The sequence below is a fragment of the Amphibalanus amphitrite genome, unplaced genomic scaffold (genome assembly GCF_019059575.1).
Source record: "Amphibalanus amphitrite isolate SeventyFive unplaced genomic scaffold, NRLGWU_Aamphi_draft 001138F_arrow, whole genome shotgun sequence".
In the NCBI taxonomy this organism is placed as follows: domain Eukaryota; kingdom Metazoa; phylum Arthropoda; class Thecostraca; order Balanomorpha; family Balanidae; genus Amphibalanus; species Amphibalanus amphitrite.
The window spans coordinates 175,232-200,623 of record NW_024882632.1 but is presented as its reverse complement, the minus strand read 5'-3'; the positions used below and the strand labels follow the sequence as shown (position 1 = coordinate 200,623).

At 49.2% G+C, this 25,392-nt stretch overlaps 1 protein-coding gene across 1 annotated transcript; it reads right to left on the bottom strand.

Moving 5' to 3' along the window:
- Positions 1–3,174: 3,174 nt before the first annotated feature.
- LOC122370505 lies at positions 3,175–23,660 on the bottom strand. Its single transcript, XM_043346156.1, has 3 exons — positions 23,471–23,660; positions 5,065–6,015; positions 3,175–3,422 (listed from the first exon to the last, which is right to left on the bottom strand). The coding sequence occupies exons 1-3, from the start codon at positions 23,499–23,501 to the stop codon at positions 3,175–3,177; spliced, it is 1,230 nt and encodes a 409-aa protein (XP_043202091.1). The 5' UTR covers positions 23,502–23,660.
- Positions 23,661–25,392: the final 1,732 nt, after the last annotated feature.

Sequence of the window (25,392 nt, the reverse complement as noted above, 5' to 3'; positions counted from 1 at the left end):
CCCACGGCAGTCGGCAGAGGGCCAGCCATGCGGCTCGCGGCCACCACCTGCTCAGCCCACTGGTCAGTGGTCACTTTCCTTTCATCCCAGCCGAGCCCATGTCGATTCTGATTGGTTTTGGCAGCAGAAGGCAGCACAGCAGCCAGACGACATGGGCACTGAGCACTGAAGGGCGCCGGGATGACTCAGGGGCCGACCGTCCGTCCTGCAGGCCAGCCGTGCCAAGACCGCTGCACACTGCACAGTGCGTGCTGCACAGTGCACAGTGCGTGCTGCACAGTGCACAGTGCGTGCTGCACAGTGCACAGTGCGTGCTGCACAGTGCACAGTGCGTGCTGCACACTGCAGCCGCTTAGCACCCTCAGCGGTGAACGGCGTCACGTGCGCATGCTCAGCGCAGGTATAGAGACGGATTAACTGGCTTGGATCATGGCTGTGCTAAGAAACGTATAGGTAGGTATAACATATCGACACCTTTTTTTAAACCCCACATCTGCTCTCCCGTGAATTTCTGGGAGGCACGAAAGATCTCCTTTTAAAAGTGTCCAATCGTCCGATCCTGATCAAATATGTGTGTTCGTAGGCCTGTTCTGGTATTGCTTTATCTGCCAAGACAGACAAACTTGAGAAAAATCGAGTGATTGTACCTTTTTTGAAGGTCTTTAACCAACTGGTCTGAAATTCACCGGAGAACAAATGTGGGGTTTAAAAAAAGGGTGTCGACATATGCTGTACACGTGTCGTGGATCTGGTTTGGTAGCACTGGGGATGAAGCTTGGCTCAGCCCCCGTTCACGAGCTCCAGAATCCCTTTACCGTGACGTCACCACGGCGGTAGAATCTCCCTTCACCCATAGGCATGCATGCAAATTTCATCATCTTTCGAGCGAGCTGGAGAAAAAAAAAAAAAACAAGGATTGTGTGTCATCAAAAGTTGTACCAATGTAGGTAACAATTAGTTCGCCTCATTACGATAAATGGGGCTGAAACTAAAAAATAGGACTATATCGAGCCAAAAACAGCAATTCAAATGACCCCTTTATTTGAACGTGAAGGATTTCCTCTGATGACGTCACCACGGCGCCTTTATTTCCCTAGTGAACCAACCTGAGTAGTAAAGGAATCTTGGCTTGGCTTACCTAAACGGTCAGATGTATCATGCTGTGCACACATTTTCTTCTACAGCACCTACTCAGTACTCATCCTGGTGCTGGTCGACGCGAATGCTATAGGTTTAGGCATTCACCAAGGCTTTGAAACACTACACAAACATCCGAAATAATTAAAGATGCTACCAAATGGTGTAACAGCTATATGTACAGATACACCACCCGCCGAAACTTAAGACCCAAAGGTGAATCCTCAATCCATGCATGATGATCAGAGAGGCGAGACCGTTACTGCAGAACAATACGAACTACAACGCTACCTCATGCACTGTCGGAGAGCAAAAACTTTCTAAAAGCTTGATCCTACCGGGACATCGAAGTCCCAAATGTGCTGATGTATGGATTACTGTCAACCAAAATGTTCACGAAAATCGCTCGGCATCAACATTTACATAACCCGGCAGAGCGTATATAGTCCGTCACTAAACACATAAATATGGATTGACGGATGTAGAAGTTCACTGATTCGTTTCATGAATCATTCGTTCTAACTGATTTATTAGTGGCTAATTAGTAATGGGAGTTATCAAGCTTAGTAAACTAATGAGATATCAATTAATCATAAAGTAAGTTGCGTAAACAGATACAAGCGTCGTTCGTTTTAGGCATCAAGCTAGGTTGGATTACATCAAACAGTAGGTATGTGAGTGAATCTCGACCTTGCGATATCAGAGAATCTGTTACCTACCTTACCACATTTGTTAAATCAAAACGGGTTGCATATTATGACCTTTAGGATGTGGAAGGTATATGATTAAAGGAGAGAACACTTTCACATCGGAACTCATAAGTTTTGTCCCTTTCAACAATTTAGAAACTATTGAATATCCTTCGTCAATTTGCGAATGAAACTGAACAATACCACTGAAAATAGCAGGGAAAGGTCATTCACTATAAATCACTGCATTTGATGGGCTGCCCAACTTCCGTTTCAAGATCATTTCCATCTCCCAAACAAAAGCGGTTTAAGATAGATAAGAAACATAATGACTGAACGACTGGAGAGCTCTGACCCCAATCCAGGGACCAATGCGTAGTTACTAGTTAGAATATATCACAAAGTTCTAGCGCTGGCACTGATTCCTGGTGGGTCTGATTTTAGGGAGACATTTGCATCTCTGAAACTAGTGTCCCTTACCACTGATCAGTGAGATGGAACAGAGGCCTGACACAACGAGGGACGATCGTCCAAGGTCGCAGCGCCGCCGGTCGATCGGTTTCGACTCGCAGTCGGACGAGGGGTGGCCGGCGGCGGTTCAACCCTTCAAGGACAGCGGTCCGTCCCAGGGCGGTCTGGGACACAAAAAGGCTGCCCCATGGATAATGGACAACGACAAATGGAGCAGAAACATCTCCAGGTACCAGTCACAACGAATGCCAGGAGTACCGAATACCAGTACCGAATATGACAGACGTCGGTGTAAGTACTAGTGTCAACCCAAGAGGATGGCTGCGTATACCAGTAACTATATGCCCGGCCAAAGGATAAAGTGTTTTGCGTTTTCTTCACTCTGGCGGCTACATAGACGGAGCAGTTATTTGTAAATACCGTCTCCGATCAAACACCGGCTGACGCTCGGTTTTGGACAGCCTGTCCATAGTGTTTATTTTATGGTACGGAGTGATCCCAGGGCCAGTGTAGCGCAGCCGTTGGGCCTGCCCATGACCTCTGGAGTCGTAGCCTGGCGTGAGACCCCAAAGTCTTACCGTTTCTAACCTCTATAGCAAAGCATTTCGGATTCCGTGTTTTATGTCGTTTTGAGCTGAAAAAAGCCGCCTGACATCCAGTCGTCCCGGCCCGGCCGCCACTCTGGCCCGTGCCCGATGACCCGTCTGTGACCCGTCTGTGACCCCCTGGTGACCCGTCTGTGACCCGTCAGTGACCCAGGTGACCCATCGGTGACCCGTCAGTGACCCCCTGGTGACCCGTCAGTGACCCCCTGGTGACCCATCGGTGACCCCCTGGTGACCCGTCAGTGACCCCCTGGTGACCCGTCTGTGACCCGTCAGTGACCCAGGTGACCCATCGGTGACCCGTTAGTGACCCCTCTGTGACCCGTCAGTGACCTCCTGGTGACCGCGCTGTGGTGGCTCACCTCCAGCACCTCTCGCAGATCGCTGACGTAGGCCGCCTCCGTGTGAAGGATCTCGGCCACCACGCGGTCGGCCTGGGTGACGCAGCCGTCCAGCTGAAGGGACTGGGTGCGCGCCAGACCGCCGCCGCCGCCGACCGCCAAAGGGTTCCCGGCCGAGTCTGCGGCGGAGCGGCGCAGTCACCGGTCAGTAGCAGTCACAGTCACACAGTTACACAGTCATACAGTCACAGTCACAGTCACACAGTCACAGTCACACAGTCACAGTCACACAGTCACACAGTCACACAGTCACACAGTCACACAGTCACACAGTCACAGTCACACAGTCATACAGTCACAGTCACAGTCACAGTCACACAGTCACAGTCACACAGTCACACAGTCACAGTCACACAGTCACAGTCACACAGTCACAGTCACACAGTCACACAGTCACAGTCACACAGTCACAGTCACACAGTCACACAGTCACACAGTCACAGTCACACAGTCACACAGTCACACAGTCCCACAGTCACAGTCACACAGTCACAGTCACACAGTCACAGTCACACAGTCACAGTCACAGTCACACAGTCACACAGTCACACAGTCACAGTCACACAGTCACAGTCACACAGTCACAGTCACACAGTCACAGTCACACAGTCACAGTCACACAGTCACAGTCACACAGTCACAGTCACACAGTCACAGTCACACAGTCACAGGTCCGCCACAGTCACAATCCCCCAGTCACGAAAGACCGACTCTGGTTTTGAACGGTAATGACACGCGATACAATGTCAAAATGAATTGAATAACAGCTTTGAAAATAAAGTTGCAATGCCGCTAACAATTGAAGGAAGCATCCAGTAACAGGTCTGAAATTAGGCTATCGTGTTGAAATTAGGCTATGACGATCATCTATCGTGTTCACAGACGTGTCTATCAGACGTGTCTATCGGATGTGTCTATCGGACAAGTTTATCGGTCGTGCCCATCGTCCATGTTGTGTTTGAATCCAGAGATTCGTTGCTGTGCCGTTCGCCGTGCGTTAATTCTGTTCAAGCCCACCGGGCATTTGACATTTACGTAGGTATAAAACATCAACTGAAACCATACCTATATGCTACAGCTCATAAAATGAAACATACAATACAATCAATTATAAAAGAGCTAATACAGGTCAATGTTTGAGCACAAGAAAACTCACAACGAACATTTTCCATATATCTCATAAATTACTTACATACCTATAGATTATAATATATCAAATAAAACGTCATTTTATAAAAACGTTTCAATTAGTTCCGCAGCTGTACGTATGTGGCGGATGGTTGGTCCGGCTTTCCATTTAACTAGTTTGCTTCGTGTCCACCTCTAAAGTCGACTTACCATCACCGATATGCCGTCTGTATGAGACGGTCGTCGTGTGCGCTTCTTTCTATGAGAGACACTGAACATAGCGTGTGTTGGAATGTGTCGACACTGATAAATGAGCCGGTGTCATATATCCAGAGTAGTGACATTTATTTGTAGGACGGCCGGCACTGCGGAGGCCGAGGGATGTGGGAACTGAAGCAGCAGGTATCAATCAGCAGCGCTATGGCAGAGGATCGTTCATGCCTTCCTCTTGACATCTCTCCCCGTCCCCAGCCTCCCCGCTGGCCCCACATTCACCAACGTTATCTCCCCCTCACCTGTGACATCTCCCCTGTTCACCTGTGCTGTCTCTCCCGTTCACCCATGACAGCCTCCCCGTTCACCTGTGAAGTGTGATATCTCCCTGTTCACCTGTGGTATCTCCCCCCAGCTCACCTGTGACATCTCTGGCGGCGCCGCGCGCCGGTCGCCGCCGCACCAGGGAGCGCGGCAGCGAGCCGCCACCAGACGAGGACGAGGAGGAGGCCGTGCTGACCACGGAGAGCGGCCGCTGCCTCAGCTCAGCGGTCCTCCAGCGCGGCGCGCGCCGCTCGCGGCCCGCCGCCGGCCGCGGCCGCTCCGACAGGCCGCGCGCCGCCTCGTCCCCGGTGCTGTCGCCGCCGGCCGACAGGCTACTCTCACCCGTGATGGAGAGCTCAAACGACGAGCACGCCTCCTCCGAGGGCGTCTCGCAGATGCCGCTGTCCGTGGTGGGCGCTGACAGCGTGGACAGCGGCGACGCCAGAGTCTTGGACGGGTGCGTGGAGCCGAGCTCTGACGATGGGGAGCACCGTGACTGACAGCAGGGCGAGCAGGAGGGTTGGGACAGGGGCTCAGACAGCGGGACCGCCAGAGAGGCCGGTCGGCGCGTGACCCTCGCTGTGGCTGTCACAGAGATCTCCCAGTCCGCGCGGTCGGCGTCGCCTATCGCCATCGATGCGGCTACCGCGCTCACTTCACTGCACGTGGGCGCCGCGGTCGGCACTGACGGGAGCCGCACAGTTCGGGTGTTCTCCCGGACGGAGAGGCCGCGTCTCGCGTCCCCCGGGAGAGCAGAGATCTGGACGGACGCCGTGCTCACCACGCTGTCCACCGCTGGGGTACGGGGGTCGCCGCACTGACTGCTGCTCCCGCCGCGTCTGGGGGAGTCCAGCCGACTGCCGGGGGAGCCGGGCGCCGCCGACACGTCACCGGCACACAGTTCCGCACCTCTGCTCGTGTCACTCTGCACCACCCTCTCCGGCCCCGCCGCCGGCTCCGTCCGCAGCTCCTCCGCGCGACACGCTCGGCTCCGCAGGACGAGCGAGTCCCAGATGTCCAGCAGACAGTCCAGCCGGGGTGACGACCCTGTCGGCAACAGAGAGCACGTCATCAGTGACCGGCAGCACAGTCCACTGGAGTGCTGCAGAGACGACACGTCAGGAAACATGGCCCACTGGGCTCCCGACTCCAACTGTGAGGTTTCACTCATACTCGGAAGACGGGTTTCTGGAAGAAAACGACATCGACAGGGAGGTTTCTGGGAAGGGGCGTTGTGAGCAGGCATGCCGAATATGAAGGTTTGATGGTCACAAACATCGACAAAAAGCTGACGACATTACCGCTAAACATGCTGCAATCGGACATGATAAAGAGGAGCCGTCTCCGAGTTGGGCGTGGTAACTGCACGCGGCTGATGTAACTGGTCCCGGGGCCTGTTCCGATCAACAAACACCGGCGTCCGGCAGGTAGCCGCCGCGGCCAAAGGCACTGGGTCACATACACTGGAGTGGACCAGCGCTCCCGCGTGTAATCCGACCCAGCCACGCGCCGCCGCGACAGGAGCGCGGAGTGAACGCCAGCCGGCGGCCGTGGCAGTGCATTTGCTCACTCCGCGGAAGGCGTGCGGCCGCGCAGCCCGGGGCAGGGCGCCGCGTCACCCTATACTGTGAGACGTGCCGGGCGGAGTGGCGGCCCGGCTCCACGGCGTGCGCCGGCACCGGATGTTGGAGGGGGCGCGGGGCGCGCCGAGCGCCGTCCGGGGCGCCGGGCCACCTCGCCCGGTGATCGAGTCACTGATAGCCCGTCAGGCGCCATTGGCCCGGCGGCGGCACGCCTCGCTCGGCCATTTGGCCGCCTGCATTCGAATACCTACTGCACGCTGAGCTGGAATCCATCCTGCCAGCTGGCCGGTACAATTCGTGCAAAAGCTCAGTAAAATGTGTCAGCACCCTTCCAGTCTTCCAGGGAACCACAATAAACTATCAGAACACATATACAGAAGCCATCAGTTGCTCCTATACACTGAATTGGGACCCGCGGTTGATATTCCTGCACACAATTACTACTGGGCACTCAATAGGGCAGATGGTTAGAATAGGGGCTCCTGGGCTGTATATGTACAGAAACAACTACGGGTCGCCGTACTTAATGGTTAGATTAAATGGGACATCCTCGCCGTGGCCCATTAGTAAAGTAATAATGCCCTTTGCCACGATATCCACAACGGAAGTGGGTATAATCATTTTCACGGCAGTAACGTCTCACTCTGACCTCGTTTCAGTGACCGCCGCCCGCCTACCCGTATGATCATCTCACGTGTCAGGCAGTGCAGGCAGTGGCGAGACCGTCATCATAAGTGCCAGAATGTCATGTGTCCCAGTTCAAGTATATGCCAGTTAATGGTAACGTCGCATCCTTGCTCAAACGCGTATCCGCGGTTGACCTCTAGAGCCACGCTGGCCGGCACTGTCGAGCGGTGAACCGACCTGACCTCGCCGGAGGGTTCGTGACGTCATGCCAGCGGGCCGGCCGTGAGCGGGACGGCTCAGGTCCACTCAACGCGGCCCGGGCGAGTGAAGCGGACCAACAGCGGTCGCTGCTGAGCACGTTTCCTCCACCCACCCCTCCAACCATCTGCGTTGGTTTTACTTACCTTCATTTCCTTACCTCGTCGACCGTCTCCTCTCGCTAACGATCGCCTGGAAGGTGAATGGGATATAAGGGAGAGAGAGACGGCCGGCCGATAAACAGCCAACACATGAGTATGGAGCATACGATGCCGAAGCGTTACGGGATTAACTAAAGATAACGCCAGTTATTTGTTATTGAAACCCTGTCCAGCAGTGTCGCCCCCAGCTGAACACCTAATCTCGCGTCCTGTAGCCTGCTGCAGTAAGAGTGGATTGTGCGACCCGTTGACCGGTACGGTCGCCGGGCAGACGCCCAGTTCGAGACGCTGCCTATCAACTGAGAGCGCTGGCTCGTTCCCTGGCGTCTGCGGTGCGGAGAGAGGACCACTGACCTTTGGTCGCCGGGAGTGGCCAGCGAGCTGTGACCCAGTGACAGACGGCAGGGGACCGGCCGACAAACAGTGCACGGCGACAGAGGGTTCGGTCGGGACGGAGGGTGGCAGGCTGAGGGCTGAGCAGACTGGGGACTGAGACAGGACTAGGCCGAGAGGGTAGGGACGGTAGGACAGACTGAGCGAAGCAGACAGGCGGCAAAATGGTGGTGAAAAACCAACCGAGGGACTGTTAAGATGAGCTTACAACTTTACAGTCATTGGAACGCACCGTCCTAAAAATTAGCGATTTCTACTTTGCAGTTTGCATTTCCTGCCTGCCTTACGATGACAACAAGCAATGTTAATTTTAGTCTAGTCTTGTCAAGGCAGAGGCACATCAAAAAACGTTATACCACCCCTAGCGTAAAACATTGTTTGGAAAAGAAAACAACGTGTTTTAGGCAAACAAATATCCACTATCAAAACAATGCATTATGTAACAGTCCTACGTCACTTCTATATTCAACGGATCTGGGCGCGTTTATCGTGCCCGCCACAGTCGATAGCGCATCGCTTAGTGGCGAGCACGGCCGTATCCGCCGCGCTCAGCGCTGCTTGGTATACAGAGCTGCTCCACGGTCCGAATTCTGAGCACCGTTCTCACCCAGCAAAAACGAACAGTAAACACTCTGGGGTCCGCCTTTGAACTCGCATCACAATTCTGACCTTCCTCTAATGGTGCATAGCTGTGCACGGGATGAGAGGTTCTGGGCAGTAAATTCAGCAGTAACATCCATCCATAGTTTGCCGCGAGTGAGTCTAAACGTGCGCCTGCCCTCACGCCCTCCGCGAGTGACCGCGGCCCGGCCACTGCGGCCCTGGGGCCGGCGACCCCTCGTGAGCGCACCGCCTGACCCGCGGCGCCGGCCCGGTCCGACGTTTGTTTGGCTTGGTGGGTGCTTACTGCTTACTCTGGGCTGCTGGCCGGTGCAGTGGCGGGGAGCCGGCACAGGCTATGTCCGGCACTGCTCTGAGCAGAGCCGGAGTCACCCTCAGTAGGTGGCGGCACGGGCACCACAGCAGACTGACGAAGGGTCTTTTGGACCGACCCGCGCGCGAGAGGGTACGCATAACTGATCCAGGGGTTCGATGTAACCCACAGCCATGTCATATTTATTTGGGCTGGTTATTTACCAACATTGGGAATGTCATAACACAAATGGTTCTTAAGCCAGTATAGGGATCTGAACTCAAAACACAGTGACAACATGAAGCCGCTAACAAAGAGTAAGAGTCGGTCACTTATCTTAACCCGCGCGGGGCTGGGGGGGGGGTAAATTTTACCCCCCCCCCCTCGCGAATTTTTGCGATATCTCAAAAACGGCGGCGCGCAGCGCCGCCAAACTTTCAGTACCTTTTTTTACATCAATTTGACACGTTCCCTGAAAATTTGAGCGAAATCCGTCGGAAAATTTTTGACAAATTGACGTTTTAGTGACGTCATGTTCGCCATTTTCGCCTCAAAAACGGCAAAAGTTCAAACGCCGCTAACATCATCATTTTTAAAGGAATCAAGACGTAACAAAAAAGGTTATACGTAATTTTACTTTGTCTATCAAATGGCTATCTCGGTTTTTTGAAGATTTTGGATTTTGGCCTAAATTTTTTCAAAAAACTGACTTTTTTGGGAAAATCATTATAAAATCCAAAATTTTGAGTCTATCGAAAAAACCGGAATATATGTCAGAGAAGTGGTCTATGTGCACCTACATACCAAATTTTAGAAGAATCGGTTCAAAAATGTGGGAGTTATTCAAAATTTTATGACGTCACGACACACAATTTTTTTGAAAAATGAATTTTTTGGAAGTTCTAGACCTCGTACGGAAACAAAGATAGCACCATTCGATTCGCCGTGAAAAACTGCATCAGATAGACACCTTTTTAGGCCTTAACAACCAACTTCAAAATTTGACCTCACTTGACCTGACCTTGACCTGACCTCGACCTGAAATTCATCCAGAGGTGGTCCATATCACTTATTGAGTGTGCCTATTGAATTCTATGAGTAAAATGACCCATAAAACATGTATCGTACATGCCCTTTTCTATATTTTGTTTTTTGGTGACCTGACCTGACCTGACCTGACCTTGACCTTGACCTCTGAATGATATTGTATGCAACGAATCTTGTCTTGGTAGCCTAACACGTTTTGGGCGATCAGTCTCAGTCCATGACTCCATTCTTCGGCAACTACGGTGCAAGGCCGATACTGTAGAAACTTGCAATTTGTACCCTTGACCTGACCTTGACCTTGACCTCAAACTTTAAATTAAGTACATGTTTTTAGTAGTTCGTGATGAGAGCTTTCGATTGGCGTTTGAATTTTCCAAATCGGACCATTAGTTCGGGAGATAACAGGGGGGGGTAAAATTTACCCCCCCCCCCCCAGCCCCGCGCGTTCGGCTGGAGACCCCAGCCCCGCGCGGGTTAAAAACGCATTACAATATACCCTCTGCAGGGACTGAGTCAGAGAACAGATAAGATGTAGCTTGAGCAAAGTCACCCCTGTGAAAACACTACGCGTCTCATGGCGAAGGCGCTATCTCACTGCGAAAACACTTCACGTCTCATGCCAAAAATGCTACACGTCTTATACGCGGCGAAAACGCGTCTCAACGTCTCACGTCTTCACGCCACGCTTCGACGGCAAGTCGCACCGCACGAAATGATTTGAGCGCATATACCAAGCATATACTTTATTGCGTGCTGTAGTCTGTAGTAGCCACGGGCGTTCAGTAATAACTGCGTCACGTGGCTCGCGACGGAGTCACAGACTGACATTGCGCTACGTTTGACGCTTTAAAGACGCGGCTTTTGATGGCCACCTGAGCGAGATGCTGCAGACGAGGTCTTCTCGCTGCCTACTTCAGCTCCCAGTGAAGATGGCCTACGGCCAGTGGCAGCGCTCGCGTCACCGTCCAGATCTGGTCTGAAGTCGCAATCGACCGTGTGTTACATGTGGTGTGTAGCCGGGGGCGGCGGTCGGCGGTGCCCGGCGGGCCCGAACACCGCGCGGCTGTGTGTAGTGTGTATCTAGCGGCCGGGCAGTGCCCCGTTGCTCCTCCAGTGGCCGTGCAGGCCGGTCAGCGGTCATCAGAGGCGCCGACAGGGCGCTGCAGCACGCACCGCCGGCGACCGGGCACGGCGTCACCCGGTCATGACACAGACGGCTGCTAAGAGCGCACACCACGCGCGGCGGCACCAAGCCGCCAGACATAACGGGACCTGCCGAACTTTTAAAATGCACGGATTCAGAACCATACTGGATCAGCAATGTCAATAACTTAATCTTATGCAATTTTGATAAAATCAAAATGTTGTATTTTATAACGATTTCCTCCCCCACCCCACCCAAAAAAAAAAACGAAACAGCCATTTCAGAGTCAAAGAAAATTCATATGCATTGATGTTATATTTTACTTCTTGATTCCTTAAGAACCGAAAATGTAGGTAAGAGCCGTTTGAGGTTTTGCAGTTTTTAAAGAGACACGATGTCACTAAAACCAGACTAAAACATCTTTTCTCGAAACCTTTCCGACAGATTTTGTGCAAACTTTCATAGATTATGTCAAATTGATGCATGTGAAAGCTTGACGTCCCTGGCTTAACCCTATTAGTGGCAGGCTCCTGGCTACCCTGGCTCCTGACTACCTCCCCCCTGCTATTAGTGGCAGGGGGGCTGTTTACGACCCCCCCCCCCCCCTTGATATCTCGAGATCTAACGGGCCGATTTTCAAAATTCAAACGGCATTCGATTTCACTCAACGAGATCTACATTTCTAAAAAAAAAAAATTAAAAAATGTCAATAGGGGGGTAGAGGGGGGTAAAAACGGGCAAATTGCAGATACATTTTAGACTGTTTATCACGGCCAGGTTTCTGAACCAATCTTAACGCAACTTTTGCCGATCGATAGAGAATGAACCAGGAATTCACATGGATCCTAAAAATATGCATTTTCAAAAATCATAGGCGGATACAGATCATTGAGATTGGGGGTACACAAAAAGTATAGTAAATAAGGTTTTTGTTGGTACTGTTTTTAAAAAGGGTGGCAATGGTCTTGTTATGTTACAATTTTCTTATGAGAGAACGACTAAAATTGTATTGGTCATGCATAGGCGGTGTCAGGGCACCTATGTTGGGAGGTAAAAAATGACCCCCCTTTTTGGACGCCTGGATCCGCCTATTATAGCAAAAACGTGTCAAAAGAGGATGCACAATAGCTTTGTATATGTTATCACATGATACCTTTCATTCACTGTTCGTAAAACTGGTGCAGCATCGTGATCTTCGCCCAAATGACTCGCTTCACGAATAGGACCCCCCAATTCCCAGTGCTCTGGAGCCGCCCCTGGTAAAGTTATGAGCTTGAAATTTTCAGGGAATGTGCCCAATTTAGTTTTAGGAAAAGTCAGAAAATTTCAGCATCGTAGCTTTAGCGGTTTCGGAGATATTCCCGAAAAACCTGAGGGGTGGATAAAAACAACCCCCTGCCACTAATAGGGTTAGCCCGCGCCGGGCCGGGGGGGTGTTTGAACACCCCCCTGCGGTTTTTCGCAGATATCTCAAAAACGGCGGCGCTCCTTTTGGCACACCTGTTCGTGCATCTTTTCCGCACATGTTGTGAAAATTTCAGACCCAGGTCACCTTAGGTCAGGTCACCAGGTCACGCCAAGTGACCTCACCTCAGAAAAAATAAGAATGCTCGTCATAGCTACACCGATTGATCGATTGCCTTGAAACTTTCAGCGTTTGATTAGAGCAACATTATCTATAAAATGTACATCTCGGAATTTTGATATCGGTGACCTAAGGTCAGGTCAATTTTGCAACCTCTCCATTAACCCGCGCGGGGCTGGGGGGGATAAATTTTACCCCCCCCCCCCCTCGCGAATTTTTGCAATATCTCAAAAACGGCGGCGCACAGCGCCGCCAAACTTTCAGTACCTTTTCTTACATCAATTTGACACGTTCCCTAAAAATTTGGGCGAAATCCGTCGGAAGTTTTTGAGAAATTGACCTTTTAGTGACGTCATGTTCGCCATTTTCGCCTCAAAAACGGCAAAGTTTCAAACGCCGCTAACATCTTCATTTTTAAAGAAATCAAGACGTTACAAAAAAGGTTATACGTAATTCTACTTTGTCTATCAAATGGCTATCTCTTTTTTTTGAAAATTTTGGATTTTGGCCCAATTTTTTTTCTTCAAAAAACTGACTTTTGGGAAAATAATTACAAAATCCAAAATTTTGAGTGTATCGAAAAAACCGGAATACATGTCAGAGGAGTGGTCTATATGCACCTACATACCAATTTTTAGAAGAATCAGTTCAAAAATGTGGGAGTTATTCAAAATTTTATGACGTCACGACACACAAAAATTTTGAAAATTTTTTTTTTTTTTTGAAGTTCTAGACCTCGTACGGAAACAAAAATAGCACCATTCGATTCGCCGTGAAAAAACTGCATCAGATAGACACCTTTTTAGACCTAAACAACCAACTTCAAAATTTGACCTCACTTGACCTGACCTTGACCTAACCTCAACCTGAAATTCATCCAGAGGTGGTCCATATCACTTATTGAGTGTGCCTATTGAATTTTATGAGTAAAATGACCCATAAAACATGTGTCGCACATGCCCTTTTCTATATTTTGTTTTTGGTGACCTGACCTGACCTGACCTGACCTGACCTGACCTTGACCTTGACCTCTGAATGATATTGTATGCAACGAATATTGTCTTGGTAGCCTAAGAACACGTTTTGGGCAATCAGTCTAAGTCCATGACTACAATCTTCGGCAACTACGGTGCAAGGCCGATACTGTAGGAACTTGCAATTTGTACCCTTGACCTGACCTTGACCTTGACCTCAAACTTTAAATTAAGTACATGTTTTTAGTTCTTCGTGATGAGATCTTTCGATTGAACGTTTGAATTTTCCCAATCGGACCATTAGTTCGGGAGATAACGGGGGGGTTAAATTTACCCCCCCCCCCCCAGCCCCGCGCGTTCGGCTGGAGACCCCAGCCCCGCGCGGGTTATAAGTCAATGGGAGAAAATTGAAAAGCGTCTGTTTTGCACGAACGCTATTCTAGACACTCTCAAACATCGAGATGTAAGTAAAATGGACATACTGAACCGGAAAATGGCAACTGTGACCCCTCGTTATGTCCCCCAGGTCATCTCAGGTCACGAACAGAATCTAACAGTTTTTCGCTAATAACTTCCGATAGAGACGTGCTAGAGCGCTGAAAACGCCTTAGATGTGTTCGGATCGACGTTGCGGATCGACTGATATGCAACATGACCTTTTCCGGTCAGGTCATGACCTTGACCTGAGGTCAAATTTTCAAGTTGACCTTTCAAGGTCAAATTATAGTTCATTCGACGCGTCTCAACGAGAAGAACACGATGGTGGCAAAAGTAATGTCGTGGCTCTTTTGAGTCAAAAATTATTGCCGAAAAAAACGTTTTTTTCATAAAACGGCTATTTTTGGAGTTTATGCCCTCTGGAGGCTAAACCGTTGATCTGAGGTCAAATCTGAGAACATTGCTCAGAAAGGTCTGTGAAAGGGCTATCGAATGCGCTTTTCCGCGGCGCTGTAGCTCTATCGGTTCCCGAGATAGCCGTTGGCAGTTTCCAAAATGTTGAAATAGTGGACATTTGACCTTTGGTGACCTCTGGTGACCTGACCTTGGACCTGACCCAAAACATGACCGAAGTGTTTTCGTCCTTATTTTGGACGTTCTTTCGATTGCCGCTTACCGCGTGTCGTTACGTGGCCCAGGAGCCGAGTTAGAAGAGGGGTGTTCAGACACCCCCCCCCCCCCCCCCCGGCAAGGCGCGGAATCTCAGAGCACCGGCCCGGCGCGGGTTAACACGTTTAGAATTAATTCTAATTATTATTAACAAATCTACTTAACATTAACAAATAATTATTTGTTGGCGAAAACCGGGAGGGGACAAGCTCTGGCTCCTCCCCCCCCCCTCCAGCGAGGTGCGGTTAAGCCATGTCTTCGTTCATACTGAAATGTTTGGAAGGTTCAGAACTGTGTCTGTAATCCTTTTAAGGTTACTCAGTACTCATCATCTTCATTTCCCATACAATTGTAGCACTCAGTAATCGGTGCTGCGGGGAGGCGTTTATCCAAACAATCAATGACATGTTGAGGGAATCTGTGGGTCCGAGCACCTCTATTCAACATGCTAGGGAGCCACCGGGTTGGGGCAATAGGGCTGCTCTTGGTATATCGATCAGTATTCAGTTCAGACGCGAGCGAATGTTTTTTTTTTCAGCCAATGCAAATGGTCCATGAATCGCGTAATGCGCCACGCATCTGGTAACTGTTTATGTATCCTATGATCTACAGCATTACGCTAATGCATCAATATGAAATAAGTCAAAGGAAGGCTAGCGCTGACACGTGCTGACGCAGGTTGGTATTCTGGCCGACATCATTGCGTGAGAAAAGATATGATTTACGGAGCTCCTAAATCTTTAGTTATCAGGATCGTATTTCGTTCAGATGAAAGGGACAGTTCGCTAGATCGGTAAGACTGAGCAGTATTGTACGGTTATTGACAAAGCTGCTTCGTGGAGCTGAAAGAAAAAATACGCAGTGCACGCGTGTTTAATGGCATCAGTTATGGTCTGAAGACAACATGCGAGATGCGCTGCCGCTGACGGCTGCTGAAAGAGGCTTAATTCAGCAAACCTTCTCGCTTCTACGGTATCCCAAGACAAACGCCTGTTTATTACCATCCAAAGACAATTCACGAAGTTATGACCCTGCGTACGAAGTTAGGAGCAAAAACGTCTTTTTAAAATGCAATTTGCGAAAAAATCCACTAAAGATAAAACGAACTAAGAAGGAACATAGCGTGTGCGTGCAATGAAATGGTCGTGCTAGACATGCTTCAGCCTTTGCATGCCAACGCAAAATGTTGGCTTTGGAGGAATATTTGTATTTTTTCACGAAGTTACCTCTCCTTACCCTACGTTAAATATCTCACACCGTATCCCCTGCCTACATTACGCCTCTCAGTTTGCGATACCATGGCACATGGTCCTTGCGAAGATGTCTGAGTGCTGACCGACAGCGTATATGCCACATCGCGCTGCGGCTGGGGAGAGGCGTCGACTGTTCATCAATGTTTTATGCCATCGGGTGCCTAACTAAAGGTTCCGTTTCAGTTGGTCAGTCAGATAGCTTACCGCTGTAAAAGGCCAATTCAAATTGATTATGCAGCTCATGTTAAACCCTATCTTTAGGCAGTTCAATGTCAATGACACAAGTGTGACTGTATGTACCTGTCAATAATTGACGAAGCTCATAAGCGACCAGGAGTACGGTGACGTCACGACCTGACGGGCGGCGGTCAGACCGCTCACGCTTTCTGCCTTATTTTGAAGGAACTAGCTTTTTCAGTGTTGCCAGAACCCGCAGTGATATTCGTTGGATGTCAGTGCATCGCTCTATTTCAGTTGGAAACCGTACGCTCCCGACATAGGCCGTAGAGTCGGTGTTGCGTTTTGAGGGTGACCCCGCTAGAATCGCCGCCATTACCGTCCCGCTGCTCGAGTGGACGGAAGTATGACGTCATACCTCCGGATTCAGAGCAGCTGATTGGCCGACCTGGCGTGACATCACCACAGCATCAGCTCACGACACTGCTGGGACACGGCCACGCGCGCACGCACGTCAGCCGGAACGGACGGTAGCGACACCTGTTGAGAAGGGATTGTAGCTGAACCTTGGCGGTCGTCAGCAGGAGCGGACGGTAGCGACACCTGCTGAGAGGTCGAGGAAGCTCAGCTACTGGTCACGGCTCCGCGATGGGAAAACCGAAGCGGAAAAATGTCAGCCCATTGCTCAAGGAGGCCGCAAAAACCAGGCGCACGGACGGAAATGAAGAGGACGATGTGGAGCTGTTAGAAGAGGACAGCACGACTGGGCCCGACACAGGAGATAGTGTGATCGCAGACCTGAAGAAATTCATCAGAGCTGAAAATCAAGACAGTCGGAAATGTATCACGGAAGAAATCAAGCGATGTACTGAGGAGAGAATGACAGCACTGGAGAATTCCTTATCATTCGCCTTAACCGTCAATGAAACGCTGAGTAAACGTCTCGTAACAGTTGAAAAGCGGGCGGAGCAGGCTGAACAGGACTTTCTCCGCTGTGCCAAGCGCCTCTGCACACTGGAGTCGGAGCTGGACGACATTCAGCAGAGCAAGATGATGGACTGGCTGATTTTCTCCGGCCCCGCCGTCCCTCGCCGCCCCAGGAACGGCAGAGAGAACACGCCACAGATGCTGTCTGCCATGCTGGCGCAGCTACTGGAGTTCCAGATAGACATGGACCAGATCAGCGAAGTTCACCGAGAAGACAGGCAGATCAGGGTGCGGTTCGTAACTTCCAGGCCTGGGTCAGATAGAGACATTCTGTTCCGCAATAAAACAAAACTGCGGGGGACAGGCCTGTACATCAGGGAGAGTCTGACCAAACAACGGCTGACCATCTTCAATGAGCTCTCGCTCATGAAGAGGGAAAAGAAAATCGCCACAGTTCTCACCAGGAGCGGCACCGTATTTGTCGTGGTGAGCCAAGGCGAGCGCCCGCGCCCTGTGCGCGGTGAGGAGGAGCTGCGGAGGCTGATCAGTTTCATCGGCCGAAACGGAGCCGCAGCCCCGTCTGCCGGCAGCCAGCAGCACAGCAGCGTGCCGACGGGACAGGCGGACCAGGAGGACCAGCCACGGCGGGCTGCTGGCTCGGCGTCTCCAGCTTCCCAGGAGCTCGAGATGCACACTCCAGCCAGCTCTCACGCCGACTCACACGCCGACGGGAGCCGCCGAGCCAGCCACCAGGTGGCGGGACGCGAGGCCCGAGATGGCGGTGACGGTGACGGCCAAACCATACAGTCGCCGGAACCAACAACCAGGAGAACCGTGTCAGCCACCATGGCAACCGCCAGTCCAATGCAACAGGACAGACCACGAGACTGCAACGAGGCCCAGGAAGACCGATCTGCAACTCATGTTCGCGCGTCTGCTGTTCAACAGCAGGGTCACAGCAGGCGCGAGCTCGAGCCTGAACTTGGCGAACCGGAGCGCCGTCCAGCCGCGCGGACGGACAGACGCCGGGGTGGCGAGCCGATGTCCAACCTCCGCCGGCGGCAAGGAGCGGACATCCGACAGTTCCTGGGGCCCCCGCGAGGTCACAGTAAGTGTGATTAGGGCAGGTCAGAACAGTGAAGAACGATCAACACGATGATAATTGATATGGATAACTGGATAAGGTCACCTGATAGCCAGCATCATTGTCGGTACATCGCGGCGGGGTGCGGCACTAATGCGACGGCAGCGCTGTTTTACCTTGAAGTGTACTTTAAGAAGTCAGCATTTAGTTTAGTCGTACGTGGCAACGCGATGTTAAGTAAGCATCTCGTACTGTTCAGTACTTTGTGTTGCTGTTTTGACTTAGGCGGCAACGTTGTATTAAATGTGTGTATCGAACAGTTCATTTCATTGTGTTGTTGTTGCCTATTAGAAGGCGGTAGAATTAAGGATAGTAACGCTATATGTAAGAGAGATCAGGGGCGATGCGCCCAGGGTCAGTGGCACAGCTTGGACCTCAGACAGTAATTATGGGAAGTAGTAATTTGAAGTTTTGCTCGCTAAATTGCAGGGGCTTAGCAGATTTCAGAAAACGTAGAGATGTGTTCAATAAATTAAGGAAAGATGGATATAATATTCTTCTTCTTCAGGATATACACTGCAAAGCTGACAAACAGAACGAATTCAGAAATAGTTGGGGTAAAGACATTTTAATAGCGCCATACACACATAATGCTAGAGGGGTCGCGATATTGACTCACGGAGTTGAAGTTGAGTACAGTAATGTGACATATGATAGAGATGGAAACTTTATAATAGCAAAAATTACTATTGATAAAGTGTACCAGCTTATCGTGGTGAACATTTATGCGCCAAATACGGACAATCCAATGTTTTTCAGCAACATAGATAGAATACTTGAAGACTATAACGATCTCCCAATTATTATTGCTGGTGATTGGAATTTAGTTATGGATCAGGGACTAGATACGTACGGGTATAGGCGCAGTAATCACCCTAGAGCGAGAGGCAAAGTTTTGGAAATTCTTAAAAAGAGAAACCTGGTAGATATATACAGGAGGCGTAATCCTGACGAAAGGCAATATACATGGCGTGTTATCAATCCCGAGATCAAACAGGCCAGACTTGATTTCTTTGTTATATCAGAGGAACTGTGTGCGGTGACAGTTGAGGCTACTATTGTTCCAGGTTATAGAACCGACCATTCTATGGTTTGTTTAACGCTGAACTTCGCGAACCAAGATAGAGGAAGAGGTTTATTTAAGTTTAATTGTTCTTTATTGCGGGATCAAGAATACTCCACTTTAATAAAGCGAACTATAGTAAATACAATCATAGACTATGCCTTACCCGTATACTCGCATGAATTTCTGCAGTCAGTTATAAGTACTGAATATTTCAGTGACGTGCAATTCACTATAAGTGATTCGCTTTTGTTTGAGGTGCTAATTTTAAATCTCAGAACAGAAACTATAACTTATGGAATTAAAAAGGCAAAACATTACAGAAGAGAGGGAATGGTATTAGAACTTGCAGTATCTCAACTTGAGCAAACAATGAATAGTAATCCTAACCGTGAAACGGCTAGTGAACTGGCGGATGCTCAGGGAAAACTAGAAGAGCATAGACAAATTTTGATGAGTGGGAACATAACCCGATCTAGGGTGCAATGGTTTGAAGAAGGGGAGAGATCGACCAAGTATTTCTTGGGTCTGGAAAAACGCAATTACGTTAGCAAATTAATACCGTGTTTGCAGACAGATGATGGCGAGACAGTTCAAAATCAAAATGAAATTCTTAGCGTGGTAGAGCGTCATTTCAGCGAGATGTTTCGGTCACACGACACGGAAGACGATCCGCTTGAATTTTTGAACTGTGTAGAACTTCAAAAACTTACTAAGGTCGATATAGACCATATTAAAGTAGCGTTGACATTGAAGGAGGCTGGACACGCCCTTTATGCAATGAAAAACAATAAGTCGCCAGGTAGTGACGGGTTTCCAGCAGAGTTTTATAAATTCTTTTGGATAGATCTAAAATTTATTGTGATGAGGATGTTGTCGTCTTGCTTCACGTCACGAGTCATGCCACCGTCATTAAGAGAAGGTATCATAACTTTGATACCGAAGGGTGGGAAACCCAGGAACCTGATCAATTCATATCGACCTATTACGCTCTTGAACACAAGTTATAAAATTTTATCCGCTTGTATAGCAAATAGATACAAACAAGTGGTAGGGAAGTTAGTAGATCCAGCACAGACTGGGTTCATTAAAGGTCGATTTATCGGAGACAATACGCGGTTGATGAGTGATATCATGACGTATTTCGAACATGAAGGACGTTCCGGGATCTTTTTGAGTCTGGATATTGAAGGGGCGTTCAACACACTAAGCTGGAAATTTATTAGCGCCGCTCTGGATAAGTATAACTTCCCTGCAGAATCCATTAGATGGTTTCATTTGATGAATGAGGGGACATATGCAAGAATTATATACAATGGACATTTGTCTAACAAAGTTAAACTGCTTAGATCCTGTAGACAGGGGGACCCTGTAAGTCCTTATATTTTCTTGTTGGCCATTGAGTGTTTAGCTTCACTTGTGAGGCAAAACAAGAATATTCGTGGAATTGCAATAGGTGACGTAGAGAACAAAGTATCATGTTATGCGGATGATACCCTCTTTTTCTTAGATGGCTCTGTCAACAGCTGCAGATGCCTTTTTCATGACCTAGGAGTGTTCGCGAAGTTCTCTGGATTGCGCCCGAATATAACTAAAACCGAGGCTATGTGGGTAGGTTATGATGTACAGAATAAAGCAAAGATCTGTGAAGAACTTCCGATTAAATGGACGAAACAGATAAAGGTTCTTGGAATCATTTACGAAAATGATATCCAGAAAATGACCAATAATAACTTTGAAAGGAAAAAGGGAGAAATTCATGCGACTATTAAAGACTGGCAGAAAAGATACCTAACCATATACGGGAAAATATGTGTAATAAAAAGTCTAATAATACCTAAACTGACACATTTATTCGCGGCACTACCGAATCCATCGCCTGATTTTTTGAAAGAGTTAAATACGATTCTATTCAATTTTGTATGGAACGGGAAGCGAGATAAGATAAGTAGGAAGAGTCTTGTACAACCGATAGAATATGGAGGAGCTGGAATGATAGACGTCAACCTGTACAGCCCTCTGCAGACTGCGTGGTAGGTATTCTTTTTTCGACAAAACCGAGAATAACGCGAACACTATGCTATCGGGCACTCGGAAATCGTAACAGCAAGATGCGCGAGACTCCGCAGCTTAGATTGGCATTATCATCGTATGCATTTTCCATCCAGTTTAGCAACAAAACCCAAAAGTTTAGATTTGCCACCAAAACGAACTTTTACATTTTGTTGCCGCACAAGGCGTATGCTTTGTTTATTGATAGGCCCTATCGAAGGAGTGGAGCATGGCGCATCTATTTGCAGTGAGTTTCGACCGACTGATAACATGACTTTTGAATTATTATCAGTTTTGTCGGAAAAAGAATACCTACCACGCAGTCTGCTGAGGGCTGTACCTTAAGTCGTTGAAAATTGCGTGGGTTAGGCGAATGTTGCAGTCTGATAGCCAGTGGATACAAATTTTTGAAAGTAAAATAGGTCAGAAGAATTGCATCTGGGATAGAAATGCAGTGTCTTTGCGAAATTTCAGTAGACGGGTGTCATATAGTCGTTTCTGGTGCGAGGTTATGGAAGCAGTAGCAGACTTAAAAGATGCATATGGAGATTACTCATTAGATGAAATGGCCGCAAGCACGCTTTGGTATTCTGACTTAAGCAAATTTTGCACTAGCAGAATCAACGAGTGGTATTCTAAGGGGATACATTATTTGAACGATTTACTGAACGCAGACGGTAATATTATGTCATTTGAGGAGATGAAAATTCAATATGGAATAGAAGGTGTGCAATTTGACTATGATTGTCTGGTGAATAGTTTACCGAGAACCTGGAAGACAGCCAACAAAACTAAGCTAATTGGACCTCTTATAGACCCATGCTTGTCTTTTATAGTTTCCAAATCACAAGGATCAAAACACATTTATTGGAAGTTGATGCAGAAACAGATTAAAAGCCATGCACATAAATGGGAATGTAAGTGGAGTGCGATGTTTAGGGAGGTCGCATGGAGTGAAGTTTATACCAATAACAAATTAGCCTCGATTTTTATGCGTTATCGCAGTGCGCAATATAAAATAATTACAAGAACATGTGCTACTCAACGATTGCTACATCGGATTGGAGTGGTTGAATCTATAAATTGTAAGAGGTGTTACGAAGTAGAAGATAGCATTGAACACAAATTTTGGTTTTGCCCCGTTGTTCAGATTTTCTGGGAATCTATTAAAAATTGGATGCTTACAAATCGAATTATGCAAGAAGGTTCTGAATTTAATGCGAAGACTGTGCTACTGGGCCTGGGTAAGACGACCCTCTTTAATCATGTAGTTATAGTAGGTAAAATGGTTATTGGAAATAGGGAGAGGTTGAACCTGGATGAAGTGATCAGGTGGCTTTGTGCTGACCGAGAGCTGGAAAGAATGATTGCGGTGTGTAAGGGTGATCGGAAACACTTTGAGGATAAATGGGAGCGGGCGAAAGAGGCGTTGATAAGCGAGTAGGAGTAGGAGTAGGTTTAGGAGTAGGGATATGCGCTTTGCGCATGGCCCCCGCCCTCCCGGCCAGCCGGCGCCGTGACTGTCGGGCCGGGCCGTTGGACTGGGACACCGCCTCGCAGAAATGCGCGGCGATGCGGGGGGGGGGGGAGGGGGGCGGCCCGCCTGGAGCGCCGGGGAGGTATCCCCCAGATCTCCCCGGCCGGGGGGGGGGGGTATCCCCCAGATCTCCCCGGGGTCGGGCGGTGAATGCCGGGGGTTAATCACCGCCCGGCCGGGCCAGGTGGGCTGCATAATTTTAATAATGTTTTTAGTCATGTTGATGTTATGTTTTTTTTTAAATTAAGGGTATACTATGTATGATGTGTACGTGTGTACATGTGTGTAGTGTGTGGTGTGGTGCAACGTGTGCACAATTCCGCTACGGACACACAGCTATGTAATGTTGAAATAAAAATATATATATATAAAAAATAAAAAAAAAATCGACACAGGTACTCTTAAAAAAAAAAAGCTCATAAGCGACCAAGTCCCACCCCACCCACCAAGTGAACAAACTGATAATTGATTATTGGCGGGAAGGGGAGTTAAAGGGTGCCACAAGGGCAGTGTGAGTGATATCTTATGTCCATTTGCTGCGCGACACAGAGACTCACCGAATAGGGTTGGCGGTGCGTCCTCGTCCATTCACACGAGCTCGGGTCGGTGCGCCTCCCGCTGCTGTCTTATGGCACTGTGCGGGGCAGCAGAGCCCTGTAGTCCCGCCACAGAGGAGCACTGACCGTCCCCTGGAGCACAGCCGGGCCGCGACTAACACTCACCACTCCTCCCCACTCGCGCGGCACTGGGGCGGCGGCGGTGGCGGCGGCGGCGTGGCCCGGGCCGGCCGGCTGACCGCCGCCGGCGGGGAGCGCCGCCCGCGGCCCACCGCCTCAGAGCCATCTATCGGCCGGAGTCGGAACTGCGACAGGCGCGATAAACGGCCCTGTCTGCGTGAGACGGCGTGGCAATCGTAACGAGCTCGCAAAATGCTAGTTACAACTGATTTGAACGTCATGAAACACACCGTTAACCGCCAATCCCACTTTGGTAAAAAAGTCAAACTTATTTGTAAAAAAAAATCGATATAAATAGCGATTGTTACTGTCCGAAAGCCGTTTTCCGATTGCATTTACCGTTGGACCAATCAATAATAATTGCCTAAACGCCGACTAGTCTCTACCTCACCTAAGCTGGTCATCGGGATAAGAGGCAACTCGGCCTATGGGTCCCGTCGAGCAAAAGGCAAAAGGAGAGCTGGGGCTTATGATCACAGGGAATCTTTGGCAGGGAGATGAAATGGAAAGGACACATTTACCTCCCGAGCACTCACAAATTGTATTTCTCGGAGTTTTAAAAGGTCACGCCAGGTCAGGTCGGTCGCGTGTCCTTAGGTACGTGCGCACGACCATGGGGAAGTACCTACATAGTACATAAACAATTATTTGGCACTACATGATGATGATTTGAGACTATCTATAGCACGAGGAAATGTGATTCCATACACCTTTGCAAATGTTTGCAAGCTTAGTGCTTAACGTATGACATGAATCGTTGAACATGTGTGACGTCATATATGACACCAATAAGGCCATTAGAGTTTTCCGTCAAAGATTCGCGATCCAGTTAAGCTGGCTAACCATGCAAGAATGCCACGAATGGACCCGGAAAGATTCGCAAAACCACAGATATTCAAAGTCACTTCCTTGGGCCAGGATTGTGGCTTGATTGACCTAACCTTGAACTGAGGTCAACATCCTAGACTGACTCTCTCATACAGAAGTAGGTATGTACATCATTTGACGCGCCTTTGGCATGAAGCACACGAGGGTATCAAAGTCGCGGTTTTATGCCCATTTTTTGGCGATGGTACTCAACAAAAATTAACATCTTCTTTGTGGCAGTTGACTTGACCCCAGAGATCACTGTTTGACCTGAGGCGTTAAAACTGAATGTCAGTCTCCCTACCTCGTAACGACGCCTTTCCTTATTCTTCCGCCAACTTCTAGCTCAAATTAGAAGAGACACAAAGAGTTGGGATCCATTCTTCCCGGCCGAGACGTAGGTACGGCTTTCGCGAGATAAAGCGGTAGGTTCTGCACTTTTACATTTCCGGTTATATCTCAGAAACTAATCGATCTACGATGAAGCCATTTTCAACGATCATGGTCGGCTTGTGAACCAACAAGTCGATCGCATCTTCAACACTTAAATGCTTAACCCGCGCCCTGGTGGGGTCTGTTTATAACGCGACCTGCAGGGGGGGGGGGGCTATTTTTTGCCCCCCCCTCGTATCTCCGAAACTACTGGACGGATCCGCAAAATTCAAACGGCGTTCGAAAGGCCTGTCAAATTTGTCGAAGGAAACCAATTTTCATTGACCTCGGGGTCACCGATGACGTCACAGGTCAGGTCAAAGATGAAATGTTTCACCGTTCACGGGTCTTCTAGGGAATGCGCTATAACACCGAGGAAAACGCATTTTGTCGAGAATCAGCGATAGGGCGTCAGTTGCCTAGTAGATATGTTGCTATTAGAG

Coding starts and splice junctions, on each gene's coding strand:
- LOC122370505 (XM_043346156.1), bottom strand. CDS start 23,501: ATGGACGAGGACGCACCGCCAACCCTATTCG. Junction 6,016..23,470: donor CGCACCGCCAACCCTATTCG/GTGAGTCTCTGT, acceptor TGTTGCCGACAG/GGTCGTCACCCCGGCTGGAC. Junction 3,423..5,064: donor CGCCGCCAGAGATGTCACAG/GTGAGCTGGGGG, acceptor GCTCCGCCGCAG/ACTCGGCCGGGAACCCTTTG.